At 36.6% G+C, this 24780-nt stretch overlaps 3 protein-coding genes across 3 annotated transcripts in view; 1 reads left to right on the top strand and 2 right to left on the bottom strand.

The window, feature by feature from the left end:
• The window catches only part of LOC146484509 (uncharacterized), a 278821-nt gene that overhangs the window by 245050 nt on the left and 8991 nt on the right, over nucleotides 1-24780 (bottom strand). The gene's annotated exons all lie outside the window — the stretch shown is intronic.
• LOC146484512 (MICOS complex subunit Mic10-like) lies at nucleotides 17-3232 on the top strand. The gene is made up of 4 exons (XM_085104586.1): nucleotides 17-131; nucleotides 206-253; nucleotides 1061-1245; nucleotides 2241-3232. The coding sequence occupies exons 1-4, from the start codon at nucleotides 53-55 to the stop codon at nucleotides 2325-2327; spliced, it is 399 nt and encodes a 132-aa protein (XP_084960712.1). The 5' UTR covers nucleotides 17-52; the 3' UTR covers nucleotides 2328-3232.
• On the bottom strand, nucleotides 3035-23624 carry LOC146484511 (arf-GAP with coiled-coil, ANK repeat and PH domain-containing protein 2-like). The gene is made up of 30 exons (XM_085104584.1): nucleotides 23447-23624; nucleotides 21291-21348; nucleotides 20147-20205; nucleotides 19699-19813; nucleotides 19503-19561; nucleotides 18865-18927; nucleotides 18539-18596; nucleotides 18379-18444; nucleotides 17837-17881; nucleotides 17629-17724; nucleotides 16672-16746; nucleotides 16051-16094; nucleotides 15253-15315; nucleotides 14922-14973; nucleotides 14533-14636; nucleotides 14026-14086; nucleotides 12922-12978; nucleotides 12538-12608; nucleotides 11838-11899; nucleotides 11344-11407; nucleotides 10664-10733; nucleotides 10154-10248; nucleotides 8763-9378; nucleotides 8081-8141; nucleotides 6995-7062; nucleotides 6436-6545; nucleotides 5688-5748; nucleotides 5159-5208; nucleotides 4919-4974; nucleotides 3035-4748 (listed from the first exon to the last, which is right to left on the bottom strand). The coding sequence occupies exons 1-30, from the start codon at nucleotides 23497-23499 to the stop codon at nucleotides 4633-4635; spliced, it is 2628 nt and encodes an 875-aa protein (XP_084960710.1). The 5' UTR covers nucleotides 23500-23624; the 3' UTR covers nucleotides 3035-4632.

The following is a 24780-nucleotide window of genomic DNA, read 5'->3' as shown; positions in this document are numbered from 1 at the left end:
GCGCAAGGGAAATTTCTGTTCAGCAGCACTGCAGGCTCGTGAAGGATTCAAGATGGCGCCCGTTCGACCCAGTGAAGAAGACTTGGGAAGAAAATGGGATAGATGCCTTGTAGATACGACGTTTAAAGCTGGTACTTTGACATAAAATTACAGGAAGAGAAGTAACGTTGGAAATGCTCAATTTTCTTATTTGGTTCATTTGCAGTTGGTGGAGCTGTATTTGGAGGGGTATTTTCGCTTTTGCTTTTCAAAAGTAAGCCTTACTAGTTCAATATAACTTAGCTTTAAGCTTAAGCGTTATTAACCAGCAGTTAAAAAGCTAAGTAACTTGGTAGAAGATTTTTTTTCTTTGCTTCTGATTTGATAACGCGGCTAGTTAAGGCTCATTTTCCCGAACAGAGGCTGGTAATCGAGCAAAGGGTAGCTGTAGTTAACTTCAGAAATTATACCCTGCCAATCATAATTCGTAAACGTCAAAGAGCGGGCAATTATAAATCATCCCGGGCAAAAAAAAAAAGGAAAAAAAAAAGCCTGTCGCACAATTGAGGAAAGCGCTGAGCAAACTTGCTTGCAAGGCATCACAAGGCCACGAAAAGCAATCAGCAGAGCTGTTCCTTCAAGTGTGCAGTTGTTTTTCTGATAAGGGGGGAGGGGGGGGGGGAGGGGGAGGAAGGGCTTGAGACTCGATCCGACCTGAGTCAGGTCATTTATAAGTGCAGATGATTTGATTCACTGGAAGTCAGGTAGCAAGTCATAACTAACGGGCAACAACATGAACCTTTCTCATTCTAAAAGCATCAGTGCTTGCAGTAACATTTTTCTAACAAAATATCAATGAACCTTTCTCGATTTGCTAACATTGCTAGCCCCCTGTTACAATCTACCCGTAAGTTTTCTAAGTCTCTCGCAAGATGACTTTTGTGGAGTCAATTCGACCCGATCCTTAGATAATTCAACTCATTTCCGACGTATGGGACAACCCTCCAAATTTCTTTGAGAAGAACCGTAAACCTCTTGAACCATTTTTGAAGCGTTGTTATTTCTTTCTTTCTTAATTCAGGATCAGCTTGGCCTATAACTTTAGGTGTAGGAGTAGGCCTCGGTGCTGGATATTCCAATTGTCGACACCAGTTTCTTTGGCATGGACCTCATAGGCCTCCATTTGGTAGACCTCCCTGGGGTGGGGGCAGACCATTGTGGTCAAGATTTGGAAAGGATGGTGAAGCAAAACATCAAGACAGGAAGGTAAGAATGTTCATAGATGACAAAACCTGTGAGATAACAACAAAAGGCCAAAGAACTTGCATGGGAAAAATAATGCGCAAAAAATCCTGTTTGGTACACATGAATGTGAATTACATCTTTTTTGTAGCAGTTGTACTGTATTATGAACATGTTTTCACTCTGAAGATGGTTTTGCTATCCTTTCCATCCAGAAGCAAATATTGGTTCATTTAATCTGCTTCTAACGATGTGGTTCTAATGTGCAAGTCTGGTGAACTTGTTAACTGTGACAATTCAAGTGAAAGCTGCTGAACAGCTCTTTTCTGTGGTGCTGTTTCTACAGCACTTACTGTTTACTATGTCACACACAGTGGTTCTAAATTTTAAGTCTATGGGCGATGTGATGCTACATGGAAGGACTATTGTTTATCAACAATATAACAATAATTATTGTTTAATGAAATTTGAAATGACTTTTGCTTTCATTTCTATATTTGATTATTTATTCTTATTATTTTATACAGATCTCCATTTAAACCAGCTACGCTGAATTGGAATTTCTGTTTAAATAATGTTTATAAATAAATAAATAAATAAATAAATATCATTAAAATGTGCTGTGCAAAGTAGTTCTTGCTTTTGAATTTGTGGGTGATACTCTGTGACCATTAAAATGAACAATACCAAGCACCACTTTCCTGTGGTGCTGTTCACTATGCTGTCAAGTGGTTCTAACTTGAGTCTGTGGATGAAATCCCAAAGTGGTACCATTCAAGCAAAAGGAGCTGAGAAACTTGTGTCCAGGACGTTCGGCTTGCTTTTCAATTTTTTCTTAGATAGTTTGAACAACACGCACCATTGGCATTTTTTAAAGTTGTATAACATAGTTAACGTCTGTGTGAGTCACAACACTAAGTAATGTGGCTCACACAGACTTTATGAAGTTCGGATTATGTCTTCATAGTCCAAGCTCCATCCTGATCTTTGATACTTTTTATCTCAATTAATTCTTGCAGCATTCAAAGCAAGAGGACTCACCTGCAGTGAATCAAGCTGGAAGTCAAGCTGAACCAAAACAAGAAAACAAGCCAAGTGACAGCTAGAATTATACAGCACCCCTGCTATGGGCGATGTGATGCTACATGGAAGGACTATTGTTGATCAACAATATAACAATAATTATTGTTTAATGAAATTTGAAACAAGTTTTTATTTAAGGGTTTTTTTCAGTAAGAACCAATGGTACCTAGTTTGAGACATTTCTTCTTTACTGACTTTTGATAACACTTGAACAACACTTGAAGAGTCCTGTCAAAATGCTTTGTAGTATTTGGCAATATACAGATGTAACCAGATACCAGGCAGCACCTTGGCTGCTAAGCAGGTTCTTGGAAAAATTAGGGTGAACTAAGCAGTAAAATTGCTGGCTATTGGTACATTTTGAGAAAGGAGAAAGCTGACAATTCTCTAGAACCAAAGGAAAGGGAAAAGATGAGGATAAGGAGGGTCTTTTGCAACTTTCTCAAAGTCCTTCATTTCTCATATCTGGTCTTAGAGGCCCTCTTCTTCGCCCTCTGTGTTCCTCAAGTGTTCCTTCTTTTCTCCCTCCCTAAGAAACATTTCCAAAGCTTGATTTGTCAGCAGTTCTAGAGTTTTCCATCCCTTTTCTCCTAATTTTAATTACCTACCTGAATTGGTCAGCAAAAATTACCATCGCTGTAGCAGGCACACCTGGCAATTTTCGTTGATTGCCATAATATAAAATAACCTGGTGTGTTGCAAGCTTAAGCCACTTTTAACAGGAACCATGGAATGTTGAAAGCTGATTTTTCTTATTCTCATTGTCATTTTAGTTTGTCTATTTAGAAAAAAAATTCAGTTCAGCCTATATAAATGTTTGTAACATAAATTTATACAATTTTGTTGCTGTTAGGAAGTACATTTATGCAAGAAATTGTGTTTCAAACTCAATACCTATTAATTAATAAAAATCCCTAAACAACTATGATTTATGATTTCTAACTTGACAAGATTGTCACATTCAATCTTTTCCTAATGTTAAAGCAGGAAACTAACAACTTGTGCTGATAAATTCTGGAAATCCTTTAAATTAAATATATACAAGGAAGGTCTTGCCTATTATTAATAATAAATTGATAGAGTGATAATTTTTTTCAATTAGAATGTCTCAGTCTTCAAAAGCCTCAATAATTTACCAGTTCTGAGAACAATTATACACAGTATAAATTTCCTCAACAGAAATTGGATTTTTCTTAACTTTGAAAGCTCTAATAGAATGATAGAGCTTTCAAGATTAAGAAAAATTGAATTTTTGTTGAGGAATGCTAAATTCTTTTATACATTGAGCAAGTTTGCATGAAGCAAAACTCGCCACCATTGGATAAAAATGCATTTTTAAAAAAATACTAATGTTTGAGCTGAGTAAGTTATTTGGGCTTTTGAGAAATGGGCGCAGTTGAATAATTATTTTCTATAAATTCTTTAATACACAGATGAAACACTCTTCTTGTGCTGAAGCAAACTTTTTTTTTTTTTGAAGCAAACTTGCTAAAACAGAATCCTTCTCCTACACATGCTGAAATTTTTGGTGTTGAGTCACCTCAAATGAAAAAGCTAAATTTTGATCTCTTAATATACTTTTTACTGTCAAAAACAAAACTTGAAAAATAACCCTGTACTTACAGTTGGCCATGCTTGACTATATCAAGTGATAAAGGTAATTGACATGCTTTTAATGTGGACCACCAATTGATTTGAAACTAAATATTGTCATTCATGGAAGAGTTAAGGATGACCATATAATTATTACTACTATGTACAATGTTAACTGGATATGTACAGGTTGAATAACAGTCACTTAAAACAAGAGACCACATTTGCTAGTAATTTCTGTTTTAAAAATGTAAGTTTTAGTACCTGCTGATTATTGCATGGAAAATGAAATTCTAGTAATCACTGTCTTGATCCAGTTTTCAAATCTATTTAAATCAAATCTCCAGTCCTTAGAGCTTTGATATGTAGCAACTCAGTCTTCAGAGCCCATTCGCCACCTACAATTAAATAAAATCAACACAGAAATTTCTGCTACCCTAAACATCGCTATTCTTGCAACAGCTAAAGCCACAAGACAAATGTTTAATTAGCTAGATAATGACGCTGCATGAGGGAGGAAACATTACAAGAAAAGCCTGGGAAAAGAGCGTCTGCGAGGGAGGCTAATATACAAGCTGAACGAGTTGGAATAATCGCAAAAGCAGTTCAAATTACATGTAGATATGTTTTGAGGCGATGTTTTGATTGGTGTAACTGTGGTGGTTTATCAATGTCTCTAATGATTTAATAATATCTAATATGTGACTAATCAACAGGTATATAATTTCACTATCATCACACTGTTGTCTGCCTGTCTGGATCTTTTGAATCAAAGTTTCTTTTTAGCCTGTCTGGTTCTTTAGATGCCATGTTGGAAAAGTCTCTGAAGACATCAAAAAATGTGTTATCGCCTGAAAAGAAATGACACTGCAATTAGTTTTGGAGAATGTTGTTTATTTCAGTCAATAAATAAAACTACAGTATGGAACTAGATTATGTCTAGGTGCTTTGTTAACAAAGTGATCAACTTGTGTTAGAACATGTTGTTTCTAAATAATTATTTTAATGGCGAAAAGCTTACCTTGACTAATCTCATCACTTTCTCTCATTTCTTCATTCAGTCTTGCAAGCCGTAACCTGAAATTACATTTAACATTGAAGATAATCTAGCAGCAGCAATTAGGATACAGAAATGTAAGGCTTGTTGGGAAGTGGAATACTCGGAATCTTTGTCCAAGAGACTGATCAAAAACAACAAAATGCAAACTACATTTAATTACTGATTAGGACTGGCATATAATGGCAGGCCTATCATACTTACAGGGTTACTATATCTGCATGCATCCGTTTTACTGCAATGGTAAGAGGATCCTGAAAAGAAAAACAATGTTTAGTAGTAATTATTGATATCTTAGGCCTGTTCCAAACATCGTGCTACTGCTGTGCCGAACTTAAATCAATTTGACCCAGCTGTGGCACGGCAGTGGTTTCAAAAGTCAAATTTAATTCAGTCATGCCAAATTCTAAAATAAAGAAATGCATAAAATGAGCAAATTAACCCAAAATACATTAAAATAATTTATGAATTTAGTTCAGCATGGATATAGCACACCGTTTGAAACCATGTCGCTCTACTGCCATGCTAAATAGTCATGCCAAACTTAATTCAGTCTGCCAAACTAAATGGTTTCAAATGTTGTGCTACTGCCGTGTTTAAGTCAAATTAAATTCTTGAATTTAGTTCGGCACGGCAGTAGCGCGACATTTGGAACAAGCCTTAATTGTAATTTTGCAACAGTTGACAAAAAATTGAATTAGTCACTAAGCACTAGAGACAATCACAGTCTCACCTCTCCATTCTCGTCAACATCATGTTGATTACCTCCTCGTTTCAAGAACAAAAGGGTCGGACTGCAAGATTAAAAGAAAAAATTGAAGGGCCTGGTACAAAATCAACGTAAAAGATGATTTAACCTTGGCATTCAAATTCCTCTGAATTTGCTTCAATTTGGAATACACACAGACTGGTTCTTGTGTCAGGAACATAGTTCCATTTTGGGAGCTTGAATTCGCCCAACAAGCTTAATATGACTTTAGCCTAAAAACTGAACCAACTGTCAAGTGATGTTTGAGAATGATGTATTATTCAATAAATGACACAGGCATACTCGAAAAAAATCCGAGTGCACCTATCAGGAGTTGAACCTAAGACCTTCCAATAACTAAGTTCAGATGCTCTACCACTGAGCTACAGGAGACTCATGGGAGCTGAGGCCATTAAACTAGGTTACTGGGACAAACATCCTGCATACTGCTAGGATTGGAATGTCATGTGTGGCATATGCACAATGGAAATACATGTGAAGGAAAAATTTTAAGCCTGGTGAATAAATGAGAATGATGTATTATTCAGTAAATGAAAAATAAACAAAAGTTTTAACATCATATAATAACTCTCTTGGCCAAAGTAGAGCATACAGAGTTGTTATCACATTGAGAACCCTTGTTTAACATGCATATCAATGAAATTTTGCAAAATGCACCTGGGCTGATTAGAAAGTCGCATCTACTGAAAGAAAGAGAACTGAAAAAGCATACCCTGTCTGTCCTAAGAGAGCCGCATGATGCAGTGCACCCCTCCCTCTCTTGTCCTTCTGGTTTATCTTGGCACCATTTTGTAACAGAAACTCACAAGCCGATAATGACCCCTGGAGATAAAAAATTAGTAGTAAGCAGAGATTAGGGGAGTACGTTAAATGACACACATGACTTGTTGACACAAATACAAGTGTGACACATGCATCAAAGCCTTGGCATGTAAGTGACTCTGCCCCGGCAAAAAACAAAACATTCCTTGGGGGAGGGGGGGGGGGAGGAAATTAGTGTCCCAACACCAAACATTTTCAAATTTTTTTCCATGAAAGACGCAATTAAAGCAACCAACATGCAACTAGGATTGCATTCTTCGGAACATGACTATAGAAAGAACAATTTGGGAGGTGAAACATATGAAATTCATAGTTTTAGTTTTATTCAGAAGAGACTCAGCCGTAAGTAAGCCACCCTTTGGGACACCGGTAGTCGACACTACAATGCAAAGAATAGCCACTTGTTGATTGATTCCAAGCAGAACAGCCATGATAAGAAAGAATCGTACCCCGAGGATGGACTGATGAAGAGCTGTTTTACACTCATCTTCTTCATTTACCCAGTTCACTTTTGCACCTAAAAATTGAAAAATTGAAGCATGACTTCAAGAATCAATTCAATAGACATTATTTTGTTTGTTTTTTCAATCTACCCGGCCCCACCTGAATATCACTTCCATGATGTGGGCTACCTGTATAAAGATTATTACGAGCAGTGTACGACATTATTTATTATTATTACTATTATTACTATTATTATTATTATTATTATTATTATTATTATTATTATTATTATAGCAGTATGCAAACGTTTGGATGCTATGCCCCTAAAAACGTACATAGAGTGCGAACATAGGCTATGAGGCCTGTTTAAAACGATGCAACTTGGTATACCTATTATTATTATTATTATTATTTAATATCATCATTATTATTAACACACCAAGAAAGACACTTAAATGGCAATCAGCATGTGGTTAAAGGGCCCTAGTCAGCCACACCTTTGTTTTTGTTTATAAGCGAGAGTTTGGCTATTATATTTTATTCGGAGCATGTCGAAATAAACGAAATCACTGTGAAACTACTAAAGATAATGAAACATACTTTTAGGAACACAACTTACAGTAAAGCAATAAGATTTCACTTCACCATGCAATTGTATCAATAATTTCGATGGCATCGAAAGTGGCGAAGGCTGACTAGGGTCCTTTAAGTCTGTACAATGTCATGTAAATCTAGGAAATATACTGTTCCAAATGTGCAACTCCATGTGTCTGCCATTTTCCTCAAAAGGTTCGCTACGTAGACAGAAACCTTATTGTCTCTAGGCCCCGCTAAGGCCCAAAAATATATGTGCAGACGATGGATTCTGATTGGTCACCCTTTTCTAAAGACAATTACAACAATAGAGGACAAAAATATCCTTTCTAGGGGAGGTGAGGAGCAAACGCGAACATGCGAAAAGTCTCGGACAGTTTTTGGCGGCACAGCCGTTAATGGGTTAAAAATGTTTCTTTGAAAGTCACTATTAAACTTTTTTAGTGGGAAGCTGACACCCAGTTATTTTATGATGATACATTTCAGTTGTCAATTACCTTCAGCTAGTGATGCTGCCATGAGAGGGAGGCTCTTCCATTCTGCAGCTTTGAACAGTAACTATGACAAGAGCAGCAAAAGATTAACTCACACCAAGAGTACAAAGAACAACATTGTCAACTTTGATACATCTAAATATCAACTCAAATCGGCACACTCTGGTAAAATGCACCCTAACAGAAAATTATTGTCAGATGAACAGTTATAGCTGGGTGCTGAAAGTTATTTAATGTTTAATCTCCCACCCACCCCTCTAAAAATTCCAATTTGCAGTAGCTGTGCACTTTCATTTGAAACTTCAAATGACATTTGAGACTTCTCCTTCCTTGATATTTACAGTAGGTCAGATTTTATTAGAAAAAATTATGAAAGTTGTCATAGCAAGGACAAAGCAAAGGAAGCAATGAATTTACATGTAGTTATTACTCAATGGACAATTTAATCACTCAGATTTATGTTTGATTTTAGATAGAGCTGTGACTGTCTGCTAAACCCTGGGTTTACAATTTATAGAATGTGTCAAACTTTTTATCATATAATATTTCACAACAGGTGCCAAATTTAGAGTGTGCATAATACAGTCCTTAGAGCTGGTGATAATGTGCAAACAGTGGTCCAAAGTACAAGTACAATGAATTACCACGGCATGCACACCCTACAGCATACTAACATTGTACTTACTCTGCTTGGGTGAATTCTTTTCAGCACAGCGATAGCTTTCTCCTTGTCTTCTTTCAAACTTTTCTCCTCGTCAATCTCACTCTCGCCATTATCCTCAGCTATTTGTCCATTATCACTCAGTGTGGAATCTAAAGAATCCCCTCTGTCTCTACCCTCATCAAATGATAAAGACCTCGCATGACTAACAGAAGCTGCTCGTGGTCTTCCATTCCCATCAACAGACCCTGTCTGTGATGCACCCTCTGATGCTCCTTCATCATGGGAATCACTGCTAGCTGTTTCATCGTTACTGCGTTCAAGATAACTAGATGCCAGTTTTTCTAGGTTTTCATAGTCTTTACTTGTGAGATCTGATAACAGCATGTTTGGAGGGGCACTTTTTCTGTGGTCTACTTTAGATTTGTGACCCTTAAGGGCAAGTTTCCTTCTAAACATCTTGCTCTTCTTTGAGTTAGTTCTTTCAGGTGCCTGGCCTTTTTGCTCATGATAAACCTTCATCCTGGCCAAGTTTTTAATAATTCCTTTGTCTAGTCTCTGACACTTGGAAAGAAAGGTTTCCAGAGACACAAACTTGTGTTGTGAGTATTTCGCTTTGATCCAAGCTTCTCGTTCTCCTCTGCAACAGCAGTAGAAATTTATAAGACTGAGTACCATTTGAATAATGATTAGTTCTGGATAATTATTCTAAATCAGTAAAGGCATGCATGCCACCGTATATTTCATGAAGTGTTCGCACGAGGTAAATTTGGTTTTCACACAAATACAGTGGAACCTCTCCTTACGGACACCTCTATAACAAGGACACCTCTCTATAACGGACAGTTCACTTGGTCCCTGAGAGACAGAAATCCATATAAAGCCTACCTCTCTAAACCGGACACCTCTATAATACAGACACTTATTTCGTCCCCTTGGTGTCCGTAATAAAGAGGTTTGACTGTACTTAGTATGAAGTAAATTCATGGAAATTTATATCCAATAATTTTAAAAATTTAAATTTTTTGTATTTTCCATTATGTTCTCATACTCGTCTTATCTCGCCTCGACTAGCTTTGTGGCTATTTGCGGGACAAGCAACTTTTTTTCTGAATTTGTAAAACTAAATTGTTGTTGTTGTTGTTGTTGTTGTATGTATGTAATGGGGAACACTTTTTACAGCATTCTGACTGGTAAACTGGTAATTCTTAGGGGTTTCTTGATCAAAATAATATGTGCACCTTACTGAGACTGATATATTATAGAGCATTCACTCACAAACGAAAGTACATAATTAAACTTCCATAAAAGCTCTATTGTGCCCCAGGCCTCTCCCTGCTCCCTCCCCAGCATAATTTTTCCAAATCACAATATTTGACAATTACCAATAACACACCGATTGTAATTTATTATACCTGCTGCTCTGTGGGGTGGGTTTCTTCGAATTTGTAGAATCAACTTTGGCTTCCAGGATTCCATTGACTAACTCATTTCCCAATTCTGTCATTAACTAATTAAAAACAAAAAAAAAGTGTCTATGTATACAACAAGTTGTGTTTAATAGTGGGGGTTTACAGGTGGGGTTACTCCCCTACAAAACCAATTAATATACTGCGCCAAATTGGGGCCATTTTAATCTGAAATAGGGTACAGATCCTTTTTTTAACGATAATTTAATTTTTGCTCTAAAAGTCTGAAAATGGCCCTATGGATTTTACAGCTTCTAGAGGCGTACATATGTATTTTATAGGCCAGGTCTGAAAAAGGGTACCAGAATATTACATCTTTTGGTCTGAAATAGGGTGAGGGTTTGAAGAACCGAGCTGCATTCAGAGAAATGCTCCAGAATTCCCTTCCATGCAACATGATCTTATGAAAATACTATGAAACTATGAAACTATGAAAACACAAACAGTGCAGTTTACCTTAATCTGCTCTGGTTCCCAGGCATCAAGGGTGAGTGATCGTACTTTAGACACATGAACACCCAAACTCCTAATGGAAGCAAAGACACCATTTCTAAACACTGAAATGGAATGGGGAACTTAATTTGCACGACCCCTGCATTTATGGCTGTTCACTCTAGCCATTATCATGAGAAGAGAATCCCTTGACCAAAAAATTTAAACATGAGCATGACGTCAGTGCCACTCAATCACACTCTAGCAACTTATACACTTTCAAGGTCTGTGGTCGGGAATGCCTTGCCTATGGACAGCTGCACAAACGTTAACTACCGGGAACATCATCATCATCGTCATCATCATCATCATCACTTGGCCATAGACAACCACAACACAATCAATTATCCCCCACATGGGGTGTGTCCATCAATGGAATGTGTAGCTTTATAGGATGTGTACACTTATGGAATAGAGTGTACCCTTGCATACCACAGGAGGGGTGCATCCCTTCAAGGGGCTTGTCCACTCACAGGGTATAGTGTGTCCCTTTACAGGATAGTTGGTATGTCTAAGGATGGATGCCTGTTTGTCCTTGGATTAACTTATTTTCAGCTGTAAAAAGAGTTTCAACCATTTCCTTTTTTTTTAATATAAACAAGTGATCTTTGAATTCAACATACTGTACAAATAAAATTGTGTACCTATGAATTCCAGAGCACTCTATACAAAGCACAACACCCCAGTTGGTGCTTGCCCAGGATGGATCTGCATGACATAAAGAAACAAAAACCAGCCATTATATTTACAGAACTGTACAACAACAAGTAGTGTACGCACAGCAAAAAATTGCCTGTGGCAAGATGATATGATTGACTGACTGGCAGTTAATAGAGTAGAGCTAGTGTATATACATGTAGGCACTGCTGAGAGATCAACAAACTTGAGATAGCCACCAGGTGTGGGTCACTGCCAGAGATTTGTTACATCCCTAGTGACCAGTTAGGTCTTTTACATCCCACAAGAGTGATCAATGAAAGTGCTGTTAGATGGAGCCTACAGTTTTTTGTCCCTGTCAGAGAAGACTGTCTAGAAAGTCTAACCATCTGAAAATGTCAGAGCCATCAACTAGCACATGACCAATCGTTCCAACTATTTTGAAATACTTTAATTTATTACTATACTCTTAAATTCTCACCAGGACTTCCACAGTCAGCACAATTGTCATTACCACTAACGGATCTTATTTGTTCCAGAATACTAAAAAGATATAAAACACAATCATGACAACAGCTATGAAACTGAGAGCTTACAACAATCCTCAGTTTCTTCAATCTGCTCTTATGGCCCATTCAATATTCATTTAATATGCAACTTTTGTCACACTTTGCAGCAATTTTTCTTGTGCAAGGCTGCAGCTTCAAATCACACATGCAAACAAGCTGTGGCTTCAGCACAATATTGTAGTATGTTTTCTGAGAAACCCTGCAAATTTGTATCACGTTTGAAACACATTCCAAACCTCTGCTATACAGCAGTAATAAATCATGCTAAAATTGCCACTTAAGTTTACACACACAATAATACATTTAAAACTGCAACTTGAGTACGACAAAAGTGCTATAAAAATCGTATGCATTTACAAAACAAGCCATATTTAGTAAAATCAAATCAAATAAATTAGTTGATGGTTATTAATTAGGTGATGGGCAAAGCAAAACAATTGAACTTTTCCAAATACTATACATAAGGGATTGTTTTCTACTAGCAACAACACATTTCTGATGTCTTAGCTGCACCAGCAGTTTTTGTCCTTGTACAAAATTACCTTCTATTAATTTTGGTTACGATCTGATAGTTGCGAACATTTATCAACATTATCTAGAATTTATTCAAACCTTTTCGGTCGAGGAATTTTGTCTAAGGACTCCACACTCTTACTCTTCAAGCCTGAGCCCAGTGAATCGGACTGCAAAGGAACGATTTAAATTAAATAATTTACACATTGTAATAAATTATTAGTTATTATTATAGTATGAACAGTGATTGCATGCAGTCTCTCCTGTTCGCCTTTAGAAATATTTCAGGTAGACTTCCAAAAGGTGGCAACATTAAAATTTAAGGTATTTTAATGTATAAATTTAATATTAGTGACTTCAAATGTACAAAAGAGATCAGCTAATAGAAATCTGAAAAATTTGTCCAAAGGCTTCAGTCAACAATAATTGATTGGTCCATAAAAATACTTCTTTAGTATACCTGCCTGTAACATAACCACATACCTCACTGCTATCTGTTTTGCCTTTTGCTGTACTGTTGAAAGCCTTGTTGATACTGGCCTGTAGAATTCAAATACATGTTTTTAAAAATCACAAAACAGAATTAAAAAATAGGTATGTAGATTATTATCATCCACGGGAGTGTAGTCCCGAGGAGGATTGTTTGAGGTGACACTGACTAACATTTTGACAACTGTAGTAGAAGTCATCAAAGATCAGAGTCAAGTGATGATGACTTCCACTCTAACAGGTTGAGCGGAAGTCATTTTATTTATCACTTGACTCTGACAATAACTTCTACTCCAGTTGTCAACATGTCAGTCAATGCATAGTTAATAAAAGGCAATGGTTATGAAGCCTGACAAATTTCTTTGTTATATGTTTTTGTTAGCATTGTTGGCCTTGACAGTGCACAGACGACCGTAGATTTTGAAATGTGTTGAAGCAACTGACCAATAGAAACGTTCGTGTTAACTAAGATATTCAACTGTAGTGTGAACATTCAAACAAAGGATTGTGCACTGTTGTTATCCTTCCAACATAAATTACAGCACCATTGTTTTCATGGCAAAGTTTGATAACCAGTCCCTCACGTAACTATGGTCAATGTCACCTCAAACAGTCCTTATCAGGACTACACTAGCCAGCTAGTGCTGAGTGTCATTGCCAGAGCTCATCGTTTCAGGGAAGGTCTACACATTCTATTCTTGAGCTTAAAAAAGGACCAAAAGCGTTTAGGCTGCCGCTCGAGATTTGAGTCAAGCGAGCTGAGGTAAGTCTCACGGCTCTCACGAATACAAGTCTTGGCCTTTGCACGTAATTGGCAATACTTCTGTTGTTGATGGTCAGTAGGGGATTTCTTTAGCTTTAAGGGAGCATCCTCCTTTTTCCGCAGAGCGTGGATGATTTCACTCGTGATCCAAGGTGGGGTGTTTTTTCCTTTAATCTTTTTGGTTGGGATAAAATCCGAGACTGCGCTCATAAATGCGTCCCTCCAAAAAGTCCAGTCAGAGTTAATGTCGTCACTGCCCTGGATGATAATAATTTACATGCACCTATATTTATGACATGACACATAAATGACAGAAGGTATGATTCTAAACTGACCTGCATGACTTCCATCCATTCAGTTCTCAAGGAATCACTATCAGCTTGAAGAATCCATGATCTCAACAGAAAAGAATGATATAACCAGGGTTACATAACTTCCACATCTACACATGTATAGCATGCAAAACAGGTCTTGACTGTAGAATCCTTCCAGGACAATCCTCAGGCACTACCCCTATTGCATCTTACATGTAGCACTTATAATCTCTGGTCATGCTAAGAAACTTGGCTTAGCTAAGTAAAATGATAGGGTAAATCTTTTCTTCATGTGACACTACATGCTACAGAAACAAGGTTAAGCTCCTGCTATGTGAATCACCAGTGGCCTGCATGGCATACAGAACAGTTTGCCTGCGGTTGGTGCGCTAACTGGATGGGTTACCTGTGGCCTACATGACTGAAACAAGATCAAGTGCCTGCTGGATGGGTTGCCTGTGGCCTACATGATTTACAGAGGTAGGGTTAACATCCTGTTGTGTGGGTTTAAGTCAATCAAGTACTTACTTTGTTGGTGAAACAACCTCAAACACAAATCGTCTTTCTATTGCCTCCTCTGCAAGCCTCACTTTACAAAGCCTTAGATCTTCAGCAAGTACAGTTTGGTCATCCTCAAAAACAAAACAAAGTTAGTATACCAGCAGTTTACATTATTATACATTTCACTCACTATCTCTATTATCACTGGCTTCACACAAATAATTCACACTGGTACATTTTTTTCCCCAAACCGATGAAAAATTGTGACATCAAAGACTGTTATTTACAGACTGTGAGATTTGTGTTTGCAGATGTAACATCATATCTATCAAGTCAGATTATTTGTGCATGCCACCACCTAATGTTATGTCCTTGTTTTCACAAGTACTGCATAATTATACACAAATGAAATGTACCTTTAATCGCTTCTGGTACATCAGCTGATTATTCTGCACTGTAAAATATCTCCTGTACATAACACAAGAATGTAGAAGAGATTTGAATGACAGTATTTTACTGACCGAATCATTGAATGTAAACACTATAATTGTAAATTTTCCATTTTCCTCTAGCCACTGTATTAGGCTTTAGAGTTAAAGAAATTCTTGACTTGACTTTAAAAGGGAAGAGTCCACGAAATCTAAACACTTAATATTAGAATCTAAGTGGGGGGGGGGGGGGGGGGTTGAACTTCAATCATGAACATCCATTTCTAATCTGCAATGCGCATTTGTACATATTTCTCACCTATGCCAACTCCTGAAGGCGTTGCTACTCCGTTTAAACAAGTAGCCTTCCATCACCAACCCACTGCGAGAAACAAGAGAGTAACAACTAAGAAGTGAGAACTGGCTCAAGTACTGGGTAATCAGGTATGTGGAGTACAAATGGGGCAGATCAATTTTAACAGACCAATGCAATACATGTAGCCCCTTAATTTCAGTTGTGGGGAGCTTTCCATTTAGCCAATGAAAGTTTTTGGTTTAACTGATTGAAACGCAAATGGCAAGCGTGGCTCAAACAGAAATGTTCCATTAAAAAAATACAACCTTTGAAGGTACTTCACTTTTTCTGTTCCAACCAATTGGGACGGAAATTACCATTCCATTTGTACAAAATTTCCATTTACAATTATTTATTATCATCTTGCGTCATCACATGTTTTTTGATCTACAGTACCAATGAGATTGCAAGTTTAGAATGACTGGAAAAGTCTTTCTATTTGACACAGGAAATTTTTGACTGAAAATTTTGACCACACTGTAAATGGAGGCCTTTTGACTGAAAATTGGGCTGGAAAATAAAATATTGACTGACTGACTTCGGGAAGGCAAATTTGAAGGTAGCCAAATGCCCACTTCTAAAATAAATTTAAGGAAAAATGGAGAGACATCTTATTTTTTTTATTCTATGGGGCAACATGCCTTCAGGATAACCCTTTTTTTTTCAACTCTGCATAAGACTTCAGTCTTAGATATATGCCTAGCTGATCACTACTGATGCCTGACAACAAGATTACCACTGGTGACAGATTTCAATGATTACCTTGGGTCATCAAGCGTCCTCCTTCCCAAGCAACCACTGTCTTCCTATAATTACAAACAGAATTTAAGGCTAGTTAGGAATTTATAAAATGTACTATATTTTGAAAAAAATTAAGTGTCCAAGACTTAAAACAAGTAAAATGTTACCCCTCCTCACAGACACCTCAACTAAAAATTGACTGATGTCTTGTTAGGAAAATGGACAGCATAACCTTAATAGGGCTGGTAAGGGTTGCTCAGCTCAAGTAGTGCTAATCATGGTACAAGCCGCACACTTGTAACCCTATCTATGTAAGCATATTGTTACGTACGAGGTGGCCTCAACTATAAGCCTGGTGGTTTCTAGAGGTCACCTCGCCATACATTAAACTATGGATTAATTGTCAATATATTGGGAAAAAAGGCAAATAAATGTCAATGTCAATGTCGATGAATAAGGATGGAATAAATTTAAGACCAAATACTTGGTATTATTGATGTTTAGTTCTCCTCAATTAATATATATGTATACCTGGATAATAAGTTTTCATTATTTTGATAACCAATTGTCAGAAAAAGTAATCACTTCTGCATGTATTATTTGTCAGAATCTTTTTTGTAGTATAATAATTATAAAGCATACCATTTTCTGGACAAGCGTATGTCTTTCCTCCATTTCTTTCTTGTCCACTGTAAACTGAACTGATACTTCTTCCAACTGTATAGTACATCAATGTGGAATGATACAAATAAACAAATATTATTATTGACACTGGGAAGTTTAGGTAAATATGGAGAAATATTTTTTTTTACTATAGACATTTTAAACAAACACGTCAGATAGGTACATGTACATGTAATATGGAATGTTTACTGAAGGTAATATCTATCTACAGTAAATAAGACCTTAGAAGGTTCTTCTTTTCAACACAGAATCATAATTTAAACATTATAATTGCGATTATAATTAATAACTATAATTGTAAATTGATTTGTTTGGAAACACTTTATGGAAGGAGTTTCATAAAGAAGGCACTCAGTCAGGCAAACTGACTGTCTGTGAATGCAACTTTGCCTGGCTGCATTTTAACACCTCCACCAACTTTTTCAATAGAAGACCACATCCAAGACAACTATCCTGCCTTGGAAATGCAACAACCCCTTGCCCTACTGTTCAAAATCTTTATGAAACCTCCGATTTTGGCATGATAAATAATTGAGAGTTTCCAAGCAATTAGCAAGTACAATTAACTTTAGTTAGCTCTTTGAGCTCTATAGTTTGTCTTATATCCAGTTTACGAGTGTATTTTAATATATATTTTTGTATTTTACATATTACATTTTATTGTAACATAAGATATGTATATTTTTATCTTATGAGCAAATAAAGATTGTTAGATTGTTATTAGCCTCCGACAAAGGGGCTCTTGGGCTCATCACACATTCGGTAAGAGGCATGCAATCTGAACTGGGTTTCTAGAGCTATAAGTGACCTAAACTTTTGTTGACTAGAAGACTTGTCCTTGGAAAGTTGCAATTTCATTTGCAGCCAGTGACAACATCATGGTTCCATATGAGGATGATAACAGTTTGTGCTCACCTCTTTAGATACTTTCTTCATGTACTCATCTAAGTCATTCATCAGATCATACCCTTGATGAAAGTATGTTGACTGAGCATGCATGAACTTCAAGATCTGCAACATTAATCAGTAATAAAATTACTATGATTTCCAAGATGTTGCTGCTTTAATGTCTGCTTAAAACAAAAAAACAAAAAACAACAACAATGACAACAACAAAAAGTACCGTGTCCAGAATGTCGATTCTCCTCCGTGACTGCAATATATTTATCTGTAAGACACATGGCATGAATTTGAATTATAATTATTACATGCACATCACTCAATACTACTAACCATTTTAGCCCCAGTGGTGACCAACATCTACATGTAATTTCTCCTTAAAATGTTGCTGCTTGATTAAACATTTTCAAGTCAGGAGAATATAAGAAATAATCACCAAAGATGAAATGCCTGATTTTTAAACAAAATCTCCCAACTAGTAGCATAAATATATGGAGGAAAGTGAGGAGAAAATAAATGTTGACATTGAGCTCGAAGGGTTAAATAAAAATACATATTTATTTAATAATGACGCTACAGTAACCTAACTGCCAGGAGATTGGAGTGTGCTATTATAGGGAAGGCTTGGCCTTAGTTCTTTCTGCCTTCTGTTCACCTAGAGCCTGTTTTTTTGCCTGCACTGCCAATTGTCCTTCTGGTCAAACAATCTCTTGCAGTTGCTGACAGTAATCACACAAATGCATGATATCAGGCTCAATGTCTTACCTGGAATGCATAATCCAAGGCTGTGTGGTTAAAACATGAGTGTGTTGCTGTCACAGTGTTTTTTGCCTGCAAATAAACCAAAGAAAATTTAGTTCAAAAAAGAAAACAAGAGTGCATTCTTTCTTTGATGAAGAAATATATCATAAAATATGACTGATACCTCCTCTGCTTCAGATGTTCTACAATGTCGCTGAAGTTGCGCATTTTTGGTCAATGCACTGGAAAAAAATAATAATATGCACAAATAATTATTAGTAGAAACTCAAAAATATGCCACCTAAAGTTAGCAAACCATCAATAACTAAAAACAGCCATGTTTATTTTTGTTTGAGTACAACTGTTAAAATAGCCTTGAACTCACTTGTTCAAATCATCACTGATCCTATCAAATAGTTTTATGTTGCTCTAGCAAGCCATCAACCTCTAAACAATCAAGACATGTTTATAAATAAATTCCTTTAAATACAACAACAGCGTTGAACTCACTTGTCCAAATCATCACTGATCCGATCAAACAGCTTTTTGGTCTCTTTGACCTTCTTCACCTCTCTGATATAAATTATATAAAAATTATATTAAAAAATAATTCTTCTTCAATTTAATATCCATATAGAACTTTTTCCTTTAAGTTCACTGATACGCAATCATCCAGTTACCATTAATATTAATTTGTTTTGGCAAACTCTTATTACTGATCTTGACAGTTTTTATATATAAAATACTTATACATATGAGAAGCTTTCAAGGAAAATTAATTTTGGAGTTGCCGAATTAGGACTGATTGAAAAAAATGGTTTTTCATTTTTTTTTGCCCATAAATGGCCTTAATCATTATGAAAAATAGAAACCTGATGTTTATTGTTTCTTCCAGAATGGCTTTAATGTAAAGAAAAAACAAGGAAAGGAAATAAATTGTTTTGCATTCAGGAAGTCAAAATGGTTGTAAAATCTGCTACAACTGGAAATTCCAAAATGTACATGTAACATGTAACATGATGTAAATGTTGTACATGATGTTCACATGATGTATTATGATGTACATGTTACATCATGATTTGACATGACATAACATCACATTTCATTTACGTGTATCTATAAACTTAGAAGAGCGGCACATGTCTTACTCTTTGATGAATATTTGTAGAGTACTGGATATGGATCTCTGAGCTTGATCTAAAAGAATCTAAAAAAAAATGAAAGGAAATTAAAGCAGTTTATTTTAACACTAGTGGGCACTGGATAACATACAAAACCTTAAGGGCCAGGACCATTCCATCGTACAATCCCACCATAAATTAAATTAAATCCAAAATTACTCACTGTTAAGTAGGTTTGCAGCTCAGACAAGGCCCAAGAGAACTTGTGGAGTGTTGAGGAAACAAGTTTGTCGCCTTCAAAATACTTCATCAGACTCTCTATACCACCCACCAAACCACTGAAACAATAAAGGGAACATTACAAAATTTACGTTACACCAAAATAAGCTAGGTGACACTAGTTTCATTTCGCCTGATCAATAAACATGTCTTAAGCACTTGATGAATAAAATTGAGAGGGGCTACAAGTGCCTTGCAATCTGTCTAACTTCATTGACACTTTACAACAGTGGACTAGACCTTCTAATAGCAATAAACATGTTTTTTTTATTGGTGTAGTCTGTTATGTACATGTAACTTTTTCCATAATACCTTTCTACAACCAACTCTGTAACCTTAATAATAAAAAATAAAAAATAAATATTTAAATTTATGCAGTGTAGTGTAGTTACCTTGTAGACGTATTGAACAATTTCCCAGTCTCCACCATTCCATTGCAAAGCTTTATGAGCTGGAAACAATAAATTTGACAACTAATAAATTAAAAGACAATTCAATATACATGTACCTTATTAACTGTTGGGACCCTACAAGTACACTGTAATAATTATTATGTGCAATATTGTTCTAACAAAGGAGACCTCTGCACTGTCTGACTTCTGCACAAACAGTCTTAAGTTTTGTGGTCACTGCTGAGGAAGCAAACAGGAATGACAGGAAAGTGCCTCGCAGTTTCTACTTTGGGAACCATTGCATAGATAAAGGTCTAGAGGTGGTCCAGCTTAAACTTGTATCGAGCATTTGGAAGACAGCTCCAGTCTACAGATCCTGTAAAGAACTATCAATGCTTATGGAACAGCACAACATACATGAATGGAAGGAAATCCTCATGTCAGTGCAAGTGCATTCAAAATAAGAAATAAGAAGAAGCAAAACAAATCTACATGTAAAGAGCATTACAGAATCCCATATGTACAATAATAGATGTAACCTAAGTCAAATTCAATCTGGCCTGTGGGAGGCTTGTTAAAGCTAATTTACACATACTAATAATAATTACTTATTGGCCTGATTAGTAGACTGTTCATCACATGGGTCAATTTAAAGAGGCTCGTAAGGGGTTTCACTGTTGTAGTGTTTGCAAAACTAATGAAAGTTTGCAAAAAATGTATCTGAACATATGGACAAACTATAAACATTGTTGTAACTCTGTCGTTGGGCAATGTTCTGATAGCATAGCTGTTACCATGGCAACAGGTCAGCTCCACAAAAGGAACTCTAAATTTCAGTTACAAAGAAATTTTGAAACATTTCCAGAAATCTTCTGCAATACTTAGAAATCACTGGAACACCAGAAACCAGAGTATTAAAAGTGAAGAGGAAAATCTCATTCAGTTGATTAAGGAAAAGTTACCAGGTATACATGTACTACTTTTTCTATTTCCAGAACATTAATTCTCAAATTCTCTGACAGTCCAGCCAACATGTGTTTTAGAAGTTCTGAACACTTTGAGAGGTGCTTCAGTATGAAGTAATGCACCTTGAGAGTTACACTGCACATCACTGCAAACTTAGCACCAATTGTTGACAACTCACTTTCTCCAGAGCACCTTCCAACACATTGATGTCATGCTCATTTTGATCAACCTGTAACCTACAGAACAATAATTGAAGAACAGAATGACAAAAATGTACTAATTAAATGACTATTTAACTGGGTTTCTTAATTTACCGTTGTCAAAACCAGCTGAATGTTTGCATTTGGCCTACTGTTTGTACTCAGAATGTTGTTCTGAAATTTTTTCACTGGTTTCCTCTTTGTTTTTGAAGAGAGTTTTTTTCTCAATTACGCCACTGCATTAAAGGGCCCTAGTCAGCCACACGTTTTTTTTTTTTGTTTATATGCGAGAGTTTGGCTATTATATTTCATTCAGAGCATGTCGAAATGAACGACATAACTGTGAAACTACTAAGGATAAATTATGAAACAAATTTGCAAGAACAAAACTTACAGTAAAGCAATAAGATTTCGCTTCACCATGCGATGTCAATAATTTTGATGGCATCGAAAATGGCGGAGGCTGACTAGGGTCCTTTAAGATCAGAAGAGGAAATCATTGGCAGTTCGAGGTTATGTACATGATCTTGATCTACATCATCTTTTCTTATACAAGGAAGTATCACACGAATTTGATGTCATTTCAAAACCATAAATGTTTGTCTGTCAACAGAAACAAAACAATACATGTAGTTGCCTAGTTTTATTATAAATTATCGTCCCAGTGTAAATTATCGCCCCAGTGTAATAAAACTGTGGATTAGTGCCTCTAGCCAGAGACAGAGTAGGTCGGAATGGGTGGAAACTTGAAATATATTAGGCTAACGTTTTTCAAGTTCTTGCATTTTTGTTTCCAAAATGTGCTGGAACAGATCACGAGTTGTTCCTTTCAAGAATTAAGTTATAATGGTATAATGGCTCATATATCATGGTCGCTAAGCCAATCAAAACTCTGGTACTGTGTTGTCCAACATTAGCCAGCTTTTAATAATGGTATTTTTATTTTACATTATCTGACTCAAGTGCTATTCACACTCTGCATTTTTGGAAGAGGGTTAGTATGGCAGTGGTGCATATATAATTGATCTATGGGGCTGTGGGGAAATATTTCCAGGACACATTACCATTTCCATGGATATTTCCTGAGAAGCCCAGAGAAAGGCAAGGAGACCAGACTTAATTAAAATAGTAGTTTCAACAAATCATTTTGTATATACTGGTTAGAGACGTTTGTCTAAAAATAAACAACACAACAGCCAACTATGGGAGCTAAAAGAGAAAAAGTCTTAGGTTTTGTTTTTAAAAAAAGCTGTTGAGCTAGGTGTATTAATTATTAATTAATAATGTTCAGCAACTCATGTTAAATAAATGTAAAGGAATAGAAATATGGAAAGCTTGATAAAAAACATAAATAGAATATATTTTAGAAGACCAAGTACATTTGATCCACATTTGAAAATTGAAAGAAAACTCAGTTTCCATTAAAAGTAACCACACACGCTTTCTTATTAGAAAGCGCTTAAAAATTTCTCAGTTGAAATACATTTACACAGACAATTTATTAACAGTCAATACAGGGCTTTTCAAAGCTCCATTAAAATTAAATGTTTTCTGCCATGAATACAAGCTCATTTAACTAAATAGAAGCCCGCAACGCTAAGCCTTTGATCGGATTTAATTCAGTTAATCCAAATCTGTTCACTCAGTCTGTGTTTGCGCCGATCTAATGAAATCTGACAAAAGCTATGGAAAACTAACATGTTCTTCACACCTGTACGTGTTTGTACGTGCTATTATTTAAGTTTACATGGCAAACAAATAAAAAAAAAAGCAAAAGCCATGTCGAAAATAAGATTACTTTCCAAAAGAACACCCTCTAGAACTAGAACAGTCAGGAAAACTATCTAATCTGTGTAAAAGACGGATAATTCTTAGCGATCATCACTTACGCTTAAATTATGTACAATTTCATTTTCGATTTTTCGTAAGTTGAGCTTCCCACAAATTTGAAGGCCGCGAAAACTTTCACGTCACTGAAGAAGTTGACTTTCAGAGAAGAAAGTAATCGAAGTAAACCAACACCATGCCGTGTTAATACAACAACGAACAATTGGTAAACGCCTTGCCAAGAAATAAAGCTCTGCCCGGCCCCCTCGCGTCATGCGAATCAAACTCCAAACCCATCTTTTCTCACCTGAAACGAGGAGAGTCCTTTAAACACTCTTCAAATTCAACTGCTTGCTTCATGGCTAAGAACCTGGGTTGACTATTTTCCAAAAATAAAAGCCTTCACATGAAAGTCATCACCCACAAACGTTTTCGTTGGCTTCGTCCGCCATGTTTGTTTCTCCAAGAGAAGCAATTGGTTCCCAGACTCCCTGTTCGAAATTTCCACCCGGTAGAAACAAAAACTACAGGTTAGACTGCAAGCAGTCCCTTTCAGGTTGCGCGAAATAGCCGAGCGCGAAAAATCTGGAGCAAACGAGCGGAGGGGGGCTTGGGGAAAGGCGTGAAAAAGGGTTTATTTCTCCTCGTTCCAGTCTCGCTGCACTGTGAGCGCACCATCTCGACTAACCAGAAAGGGACTGCTTGCAGTCTAACTACAGGTAAGATTTCGTCGCATGCGACAAGCTTACGACACGAATTGGTTCGTGTAATTGTAAATCAAACCTACCACTCGCTTACGACTGTCGTGTGTCACAAAAAATGTCGTAGGATTTTACCTACGACAATCGTAGATTTGTTGGATGACGAGAGTTGTGCCCAGGGGGGATACTCGGGTATAAACGTGACGGGGGGGTCCGACGTATTTTTTTGGGTCTAAAATTTTCAACTCCTGTATTTTTTTGGGTTGAAGATTTAACCGTGTATTTTTGGGTCTGAAAAATTTGCGCGTATTTTTTTGGGGTTCGAATTTCCGCCAGGCTAATAGTTCTTACGCAATTCAAGCCAAAGTTCCCGCTAGATCCGAAATGGCATTTTTAGGGTATAAAAGTCATGTATTTTTTTGTCTAAAATTTCCAGTCTTATATATTTTTGGGTTCACAATATAAGGTCCATGTATTTTTTTTTGGGTGCAAAATATTAAGCTCCGTCGGACCCCTCCCCGCCCCGTCACGTTTATACCCGAGTACCCCCCTGGGGAGTTGTGTGCGATTTTTTACATGACGCGAGCAGCGCGCACTCTAGAAATCGCATGCGACAGAGTATGCGTCGTAAGCAAAAGTTGTAATGTCTGAATCGGCCTTTACATGGTTGGTCGAGAGAAAAAAAGAATGAACGACGGAACAGTACTCTCAGCCCTAAAAAACAATTCTGCTGCAGGTTATCAGGGTCCAGTGAAAATAGAGCTTTTGAAATGTGAAGGGCTACTGACGTTTTTGCACTTGTAGTTCTCAAAATTGGCTGTTTTACTATTTATTTGACGGAGACGGGAGTCTAAAGGAGAGTGCATGAAAACGATATTTTCCGCCCTTTTAATTTCAATCCCTTGAGCCGACTGTAATGTCCAGTCCAAGGCTTTATGTA

This window comes from Pavona decussata, unplaced genomic scaffold (assembly GCF_977016875.1).
Source record: "Pavona decussata unplaced genomic scaffold, jaPavDecu1.1 SCAFFOLD_32, whole genome shotgun sequence".
NCBI lineage: Eukaryota > Metazoa > Cnidaria > Anthozoa > Scleractinia > Agariciidae > Pavona > Pavona decussata.
The sequence above is the reverse complement of the archived record's forward strand: the minus strand, read 5'-3'. Positions and strand labels throughout refer to the sequence as shown.

Bases quoted from the DNA above. Each gene is read 5' to 3' on its own strand.
- LOC146484512 (XM_085104586.1), top strand. From the start codon at position 53: ATGGCGCCCGTTCGACCCAGTGAAGAAGACTTGGGAAGAAAATGGGAT. The intron at 132-205 runs GTACTTTGACAT...GTTCATTTGCAG, and splicing joins AGATACGACGTTTAAAGCTG to TTGGTGGAGCTGTATTTGGA. The intron at 254-1,060 runs GTAAGCCTTACT...TTCTTAATTCAG, and splicing joins TTCGCTTTTGCTTTTCAAAA to GATCAGCTTGGCCTATAACT.
- LOC146484511 (XM_085104584.1), bottom strand. From the start codon at position 23,499: ATGAAGCAAGCAGTTGAATTTGAAGAGTGTTTAAAGGACTCTCCTCGT. The intron at 18,597-18,864 runs GTGAGTTCAACG...ATTTTTTTCCAG, and splicing joins ATCAGTGATGATTTGGACAA to TGCATTGACCAAAAATGCGC. The intron at 5,749-6,435 runs GTATGCTTTTTC...TTAATCTTGCAG, and splicing joins GCTCTCTTAGGACAGACAGG to TCCGACCCTTTTGTTCTTGA.